The 8,997-nt window shown below is 37.5% G+C and overlaps 1 protein-coding gene across 1 annotated transcript; it reads left to right on the plus strand.

Annotated features, from left to right (window-relative positions):
* The first annotated feature begins 3,140 nt into the window (after nt 1-3,140).
* Nucleotides 3,141-4,985, plus strand: LOC147525006 (uncharacterized). Its single transcript, XM_086577723.1, has 5 exons — nt 3,141-3,570; nt 3,745-4,095; nt 4,471-4,616; nt 4,659-4,820; nt 4,953-4,985. Exons 1-5 carry the CDS (start codon nt 3,141-3,143, stop codon nt 4,983-4,985), a joined length of 1,122 nt encoding a protein of 373 aa, XP_086433849.1.
* The last annotated feature ends 4,012 nt before the right edge of the window (nt 4,986-8,997 follow it).

Below are 8,997 nucleotides of genomic sequence, written 5' to 3' on the forward strand. Positions count from 1 at the left end.
CCATATGCGACCATACTCATCACTTGTGTAGTTGTGTTCCAATTCCCATCGAGGACACACTAAACTCTTAGTGTTCACCATTTTCTCCATTCGAACTTTTGTTTCCAAGAGTCCCACACAACTTATTTTATTCTCTATAATAAACTTACTCAATTGCTTTGCTTTCATGCAGTCGTTTATTCCCCTAACATTCCAACTACTAACTCTAATCATTGGGATGGATTATCGGCCTTTCTTCTTACTACTCCCTTTGTTCTTCCCCCTTCCTCTCTTTCCTGACTGAGGCTGCTTTTGTTGCGCTTCCTTTTGCTTTTGAGCTCTTGTTTGCACTACAGTCCTCTCCACTTCTACTGATTCTATTCTTGGCGTAACCACTTTATCCCCAAACAACTCTGGCTCAGCATCGGATATATCATCATCTTCCAGATCTGCCAGTTCCTCGAAGATGTTTCTCTCTGCACAGAATAATTCTGCTTCGGGGAGTAGCCCTCTCATTTGTTGTATAGGAGTTAGCAAAGCTCCTCTGGCCTGGTCCTCAGAAGTAGGTTCACCGAAGCTACTCACTACACATCCTAAGGGCCCTAAGTTGATATTACTGAGTGCTAGACTATCATTCTGACTCTAATGGGCCTGCTGGCCATTTTCATCCACAATGCATATGCTCATATCTCCATTATCATTATTCCCATTCCCCAAACTTTGTTCATAAATTCTACTAGCAACTGCTATAGCCTCTGTTCCTTCTTGTTTAGTTTCGGGTACATTACTATCTTGGCTTAGATTTCCTCCTCTATTACTGTCAGTTGTTGTTGCAGCATCGCCATTTCACTGAACTGCCCTTTGTCGCCATACTCTTGTCGTTCTACCATTACATTGCTCTGCCCCATGCCCAAACTTGTTGCAATTTGTACAAGACTTCGGTTTCCATGGATATTCCAAATGAATAACAACCTCCCGGTTCCCAGCCTTCACTGTTATAGCTTCTTTATATTCATAGTTCACAGGGAACTCAATACAAAATCTCGTGAAGGATAATCTTTTCCGTTTATTTGTTCGTCGATCCATAAACATAGGCGTGCCTCCCACTAAGCTCGCAAGGTACGAGAGTCCATCTAACGTCCACATTTCTTTTGGTACATCCAACAGCTTGACCCATAGAGGGATCGATGCTGCCTTGTTTTTGTAGTTATCCACCTCGATTTGTCCATGGCTTTTTACTACAAACACTTTCGGCCCGCAATAAAGATCGGACCTTCATCCAACACCATTTGGCGATCTTTCAAGCTCGTAAAACTCATGTAAAAGAGTTCCTTGTCTGTAGTGATATCAAACGAACCTTTCAGTTTCCATTTTTTCTCCAAAAAATCCTTTACAGTCAAAAAGGACAATCTTTTGTCCAGGAAATACCCCACCAGGTAATCATCCCATTCCTTTATACCTTGCTCCAGTAAATCTGAAGGGAACTGAGCCACACCATCCACAAAGATGGGAGAGAACGATTTAAAGGCCACTGTAGACTCTGACGACCCAGTCCTAACAAACAATGAGCTCCAAGAGGAGCCACGAGTATCCGCAGCCCTGTTTGGGCTGCTTGAAGAGGCCATATACTAGTTTCAGAACAGCGACACGTTTGAAGCAGAAGAACCCAGATACCTCCTTTGTTCCTCTGTGAACTCAATCTATAAGTAGAAGAGGATTTTACCAACAGAGGATGAAGCACCTTTAAACAGCCACTAATAAACTCCCTCAGAAGACTAAGGAGGATTTTACTATTAGTGGAAGGAACGAGGGAAAGAAAACTAGATAAGCACCTTTAAGGTTGAGTCCAATGACATTGTATCCGCACAAAACTGGATTGAAAACTGGCGGAAATAACTCTTTATCTGGATATTACCCCCCCCCCCCCCTATATATACAGAGTGATTTTAAGGAATAGAGAGTACATCCCACACAGCTTGATTTGGCTCAATTTGTAAACATCCAAATTACACCACATGAACTAGCGTAATATTTTTTGCCACATGAACTGGCGCCACATCAATTTGTAATAAAAGTCAATGATCTCAAACTACGCCATATGAACTGGTGTAATATGGCTGGAACAATTGGACCAATTTTTCTACTTTGTATCTGTAAAACACTACTTTTTTTAGGGACTCAGCCTAACAATTTGAAAAAGCTTATTGTTTGCTTATTGTACTTGAACTATATGCTCTGTTTGGTTCGACGTAATGGGTTTCATTTGCACCCATTTCCCAGTGTTTGGCCCACTATTGCATATAACCCGTTACAACAAATTGGTCCCTCCACTTCCCGCGTATAAATAGCTCCCACAACACCCACTTGCAACCCAAAAACCATTGCATCTATTTGCATGATCTCTCCTTCTCGTAACAACTCGATGAAACTGTCTCTATATTGAAACTCTATCCAAGAGAGAACTCCTCCATCTCCGAGTTTAATTTCTTGTCTCTCACCTATTTTTGTGGTAATATTGGAGTTTGCTGCTGAAAAGGTAAGCAATTTCCTTTCACCTTCTTTGTCTTCTTCTTCCTATCTCTCTCTCTCTCTCTAATTGATGATAGTTACGATTTTATGTATGTGATGTTCATTCCAACCAAAATAAATAAATAAATAAATATAAAAGTAGTGATTTTTGGTTTGCTTAGTTCTCGGAGGAGTGGCGACTGGTGATTTGCTTTTTGACATGTACTTTTTTGTTGAACATGGTATATGTTGTTAGTACTTTAATTTCTATTTTGCTAGTTTGGAACTAGATATTTGTTTGTCACTCATATGCTAAAATTGTTTGGTCAATTGTTTGTGTTGTCCGTTTGTTACTCATCTATTTGCATTTTTTATATTATGAAATTCAATGATACAAAATTCTTTAGTTGAATGATAAATTTTCTCTAGTGGCAGACAATTGTTAAGAAGTTATAGATAATTCTGAAAATGAGGAACGAATTAGCAAAGCTGTTGTTGTTACTTGCACAAGCGTTGCACATGTTGCAACAATAATTAATGCATACTTTTCTTTTAATTTGCCAAGAGAGCCTTATGCTCGTCATGTTGCTGAACGAAATGCATATATTGACTCGATCATTTATGATGATGAAAAGTGCTGTAAAAATTTACGAATGGGAATGGAGTCATTCCATCGATTATGTTTGTTGGTTAGGGAAAAAGGTCTTTTGGAAGACACACAAAATTGTCAAGTTGAGGATCTAATGAGATTCCTACATTTACTTAGGCACGATGTGAGGCATAGTGTGATGTCAGGTCGATTTTTCCGCTCACAAGAGACGATTTGTCGAAAATTTAATGAAGTACTTGTTGCTGTTTTGAAATTGTACCCATGCTTGGTAGAGGAACCCCGACCATCTATAATTGTAAATTATGTTAGATATGCACAATATTTTAAGGATTGTTTGGGAGCACTAGATGGTACTCATATTAGAGCTACTGTTCTAGAAGAGGATGTAGAAAGATTTAGGAGTGGTAGGAAGGACTTTATTTCTCAAATTGCGTTAGTAGCTTGCTCATTCGACTTAATTAAAGTTCACATATGTACTAGTTGGATGGAAAGGGACAACACATGACCAAAGATTTTGGATGACACTCATACTAGACCTAATCCGTTTGTTATTCCTTCGGGTAGATATCTATAACATTTTTGGTTGGTTGTTACTACCTAAAGTACATGTAATAACTATGTAATAACTTTAGTTTTTTACTTTATAGGTAGATACTACTTAGGTGACGGGGGATATGATAATGAGCCTGGGGTCTTAACTCCATATCGGAATACAAGATACCACATCAATGAATACATTACTAATCGTGAGCCTCGAAACTTTAAAGAGTTGTACAATAAACGACATTCACAACTTAGACACACAATTGAGAGGGGTTTTGGAGTATTGAAGAAGCGGTGGCCCATGTTATCAGCTTGTTCCCATTATTCATACAAGTCACAAGTTACGATAGTTATGGCGTGCTTCATAATCCACAATCATATAATGGGTGTTGACTTAAATGATCCGATTATGAAAGAAATAGATATACCAGGAAATCCAAGCATCTTAACAGCAAGTTGGTTCTTCATCAAGTCGTAATAGTCAGGAGCAAGTTGATCCGTCAAGTAGTAATAGTCAACGACCTACATTTAGGACTGAACAAGCTCAATGGCTACAATTTAGGGACAACACTGCTAACAAAATGTATATTAACTATCTAAACTACAAGAAATGGAGAAATGCAGGAGGAAATGCATAAGTATAGTTTTTATTTGTTCTTTCTTGCAAGAGATTGGTGGCAGACTTCTATGTATATTTATTGTTTTGTTTGTGGTTGTAATATTTGACATTATTGAATGTATGATTTTAATTGATATTTTCTTTAAGCGCACCTCTCCCTCTCTCACTCAGTGTGTGCTATTGTTGTGAATTTACTTACTTTGTATTATAGATATGGCCGACAAAGTACCCGAAGTAAAGGCTAAAAAGGAGAAGAAGCAAATAAGTTGGACTTTTTCCATGGATGCTGCACTAATAGAAACTTTCCTTAATGCATATGGGCAAAACAGGAAACATGGTAGGGTTTGGGATGAAGCGGTATATACATCAGTCTAATTGGCAGTATTGGCCAAAACTCAGGGGCAAGTTGAAAAGGTTCATATCACGAGTCGAATGCGTACAATGAGAAAAAAGTATAACTCTTTTACTGATTTTACGTCAAGGAGTGGGTTCGGCTGGGACTTAATTAAGCAAACAATCACAGCTCCTCCTTCAACTTGGATTGAGGTCCTATCTGATCCGGTAAGTTGCATTTTATATGCACATTACTTGGTTCGAATTTTGACTCATGGATTGTGCCATTCTCTGTTATATTGGTATGTTTGGTAAGTTATAATTTATTTTTATATTCTCATTGTTTCATTGTGTATGTAGTCTTATACTAAGGGTCCTATTACTGCCGGATGATAAACGATAAAATTTATTAATCTTACCTACGAAATAAAGCGATGAACTCTAAACGCAAGTAAAACTAAACTTGAACCGTGTCTTATATTTATCAAACTTTCTACTCTCAAGTCTATGAGATATAGTGGAGTAGAGTGATTCGTTCCACTCTTAGTCCTTCCGCATGCTATGTTCTCAAAGCATTTGTACTCTCTACTTAAAGTCTAATAAGAGATTTACGAAAAAGGCAACTAGACTACGATGCAACTACCCACGAAATTGCAACTAGTCGACGATGGGAATAACTAAGGGAATGCTACGTTGATTCTATGATAAGGAGTTAGAGGGGGATTGATTCCACCTTAACTCGACTTAATCCTATTAACGACGAATCGTCATAATCCGAATTGAATCGCCCTTGAGAACAATTGGTTCTTCCTAATCCCTAATTACACATGGCATTCTTACCAATTCATAACTAGCATGTGAACGATTAAATCCATTCTCATGGTGAACTAATCGTTTCTAGAGTGGAAAGGAAAGAATGACGATTCTACGATATTCGGAATCAAGCTTTCATCAAGGCTTCTCAACCCCCTCTACTGGAGGTTTAGCCGAGAATCATTACGCAATCATTTCCGATTACATTTAAACTAAACATGATATAAAGAATTGAAATTTACTTAATTAAACAATAATGAAATCTAATTTAATGACTCAAATGAAATAAAGACAGGAATTGAAATTAGATCTAGGAATGGAAATGACAAAAATCGAAATTGATAAAAATACTACTTTATTGATCTAATCAAAATGAAGAACAAGATTCAAAGGTTTAATCTAATACAATAATTGAAATGGAACTAAACTTAATTAATCTACATGAAAAACTAGATCTAGAATTCATTAATGGAGGCTACTAATCTAATCTATTTATAGGTCTAACTATCTACCATTAACAAAGAGCTAAGCTTTTGTTTTTATACATTCAGATCCAAAAATTGTGCATGGGCTTGGAGCCATGTTTTGGGTCAGAGAATCAGGCCCAAAACCCAATTCTTTCAGTCCAAAAAGGCCTCTTCAGCTGCAGTTGGCTTCAACAGACTTTCTGTCCACTTTTGCTCCTCTGATTGGGTCAAGGCTTAGACCATTGGAAAGATCTTTCCGAGTCGGTCGTTTTGACATAAGGTAGGCCCCATTCCAAGGTCTGAGTCCAAAGATATGTCCTTCGGAAGTTCTGCTGACTTTGTGTGCTGTTTCTGCCCCGTCGACTTTTCAGCTTTTGACCGGGCTTTTGGAAAGGCTTTGTTTTCTAGAAACTTGGCCTTTAATCATGGATCTCCTTAGTAACCGACCTTTGCTCCTTTATCTCGCTAAAGTGGCACATTTCTGCACATAATGGACTTTGAAGCCTGAAATGCATAAAAACACGTAATCAGTGTTAACTCTTAATTATTACTCACATAATTGGTCTAAAAGTATGACTGTTAAAGGGTTAAAACTACAGTTTTGGGCTCTTATCAAACCACCCCTAAACAGCATTTTGCTTGTCCTCAAGCAAAGATGAGAAATTAACATAAGTGACCAAAAATGGAGTTCTATCTACTTCTCATTTCGCCGAGTGCGATTGCATTGACCATATGCAACAAGGCCTTAAACCACTAGGAATTCCCTAGTGGACGAGTTATAGCCTCGTGAGAGTTTTTCAGTGAAGGTACTCACAAACTTCATCTATACTACAACGACTAAGAAATAAAACTATTGTTTCCTTATTCATGCTCCAAACTATCTATACATCTCACTAGCTATGAACAAGAATAACCAAGTCAAAAACCTAAGCTAATATATGCATAATAATCAATCATCTACAATAAACATATATACAATGAGTAATACTATGAAATGCCTAGCAGGTTAAGTTTCGGAAACTTCGGAATAGCGCCCTTAAGTAGGTTCTCACAATAATAGTCAAGATACAACACTCGATTTTTCCACTCAAGTTTTATTTTACTACTCTAGAAGTGGGCACACACTTTACCTTACAATCTCAATGACAACAAGGAAGCCGAGTCGATCAAACACATCTACCACTTACTATCACACTAACCTATTCCTAATTGAGCTAGAGGTCTTTATTAGGTGTTACGGGATTAGGAGATGGTTTAAGAAGGAAGGAAATGGATATTCAAAAGGACAAGTCCGAGATAATAGAGTCTTCATATTATGTAACTAGAGAAAACCTTGTTATTTACTTTTTTGCTTCTACACTTTGTTTCCATCCTAGCCATTTTTTTTTTTTTTTTTTTTTTTTTTTTTTTTTTTTTTTTTTTTTTTTTTTTATTTTTCTTTGGCTTTTGACTCCCTTTTATTGGAGTTTTTATTTTATTTCTATTTTTATTTTTCTTTCCTTGGATGGAAACTTCTTTTCTTTATTTTCTCAAGCAATTAACTAACTTTTGTTTATTAATGTGTTTTCTCTTCTTCTTTCTTCCTCATTCTATTCTCAGACTTATTCTAAATTGGGTAGGTTGATTTATTTATTTTATTTTGTTTTTGTTTTTGTAACAGGGTAAAGGGATTTGTGGTTTATGGAAGGCTAAAGAAAGGCTCAGAGGGGCGACTAGCGGAAAATAATTCATAGGTTTGAATTTCTGGCTATATCGATCCAAAGAGGGCCTAAATTCTCGCTTAGGATATGGTTTAGTGATCAAGCAAGTGGACGTGTGATATCTCTATCCGGATTTTACTTCTCCCTTGTGTCATTTCTCAAATGTTTCGCTCATATAAGGCTTTAGGCTATATTCTCACAGGATTTGTAGAATAAGTACTCTAGCCTAGATTTCAGAAACTTATTGCTAACAATCATAGATACTCATGTAATATATTTATAGATAGATGCAAAGATTATTACCTACATATTAACCTAAGTTTCTAACAATTATTATTCGATGCAACAGCGACTCATTGAGACTTCTAGATTGTTAAGAGCATGGAGAAAGAAACAATACCAATATTCCTAAGTGTATAGCATAACTTATTTATTTATATTTTTGAATTTTTGAAATTTTAACTAGAAACAAATGCATATTATACATATCTATATCCTAACAGGATGCCTTAATTACACGTGTTTCTATCCCCAAACAAAAGCATGCTTTGTCCTCAAAGCATTTAAATAAAGAGGGTAGGAAAAATACCAATGAAGCGTGAAAATTCGGGAACATCCGTAAAACAAGGTTAGAACGTACTAATATAGGAAATAAAACCGACACAACTCTATATGAAGTTCTACCCATTATGGGGTTAACAAGAATGAAATTGCTTGGGACATAAGCGGACACTAACTAGAATGAAAACTTACCTTATCCCCCGCGATTACTCGTCATCTTCCTCATTCTCTTCTTCCATAAAGAAGTGAGGTTCCTTCGTCTCCGCCATGCCATGATAATTTGCCGGGCTTCCCGCCAATTATCATCTATGATTGCTAACCTATTAAGAGCCACTTGTCCGACGGGTGTAGGGTGCAAACCAGATGAGGTTGTATCCTCCACCCTTGCCAAGTCATTGCACGGAAAGATCGAATAATACTATTGGTGGGTCGATGCGATTGTCAACCGTAATCCAATCCGTGAAGCGTGGTAAAAAAAAGGAAAGAAACATAGCATAATACGGAAACTAGAACGGGCATAAGAAGGTACTTATGCCTCATGCTATGGGATCGAGCTAAACTAGACATCAAGGTTCGGGAAGGTCGTGACACATACGCCCCGTGGCTAAAGCAAGGAAGACGCCGCAAGTGGCATCATTCACGTAAGAAAACGCCATTCCCCTAAAATGTTTAGCATGATCCAAAACATAACAGGTTCCTATGTTCATGGACGGGCTACCAAAGGCGGCGTTATATTCCCCTTGGTCCTCAATACGGAAAATGCCCGCGCCATACGACTCATGCAAAAACTCATAAGTGTAGACATACATATTATCGACCCAATAGCACCATGGGTCTTGTATTTCAGCGGGCATAGCCAGTCCA

The sequence above is a fragment of the Coptis chinensis genome, chromosome 1, assembly GCF_015680905.1.
Source record: "Coptis chinensis isolate HL-2020 chromosome 1, ASM1568090v1, whole genome shotgun sequence".
Classification (NCBI taxonomy): Eukaryota; Viridiplantae; Streptophyta; class Magnoliopsida; order Ranunculales; family Ranunculaceae; genus Coptis; species Coptis chinensis.

What these genes read in the sequence shown, in the direction of transcription:
- LOC147525006 (XM_086577723.1), top strand. Translation starts at nt 3,141, where the DNA reads ATGGGAATGGAGTCATTCCATCGATTATGTTTGTTGGTTAGGGAAAAA. An exon ending in CTTAATTAAAGTTCACATAT is followed by an intron (nt 3,571 to 3,744) that starts GTACTAGTTGGA and finishes TTTACTTTATAG; the next exon opens with GTAGATACTACTTAGGTGAC. An exon ending in TTGAGGTCCTATCTGATCCG is followed by an intron (nt 4,821 to 4,952) that starts GTAAGTTGCATT and finishes TTGTGTATGTAG; the next exon opens with TCTTATACTAAGGGTCCTAT.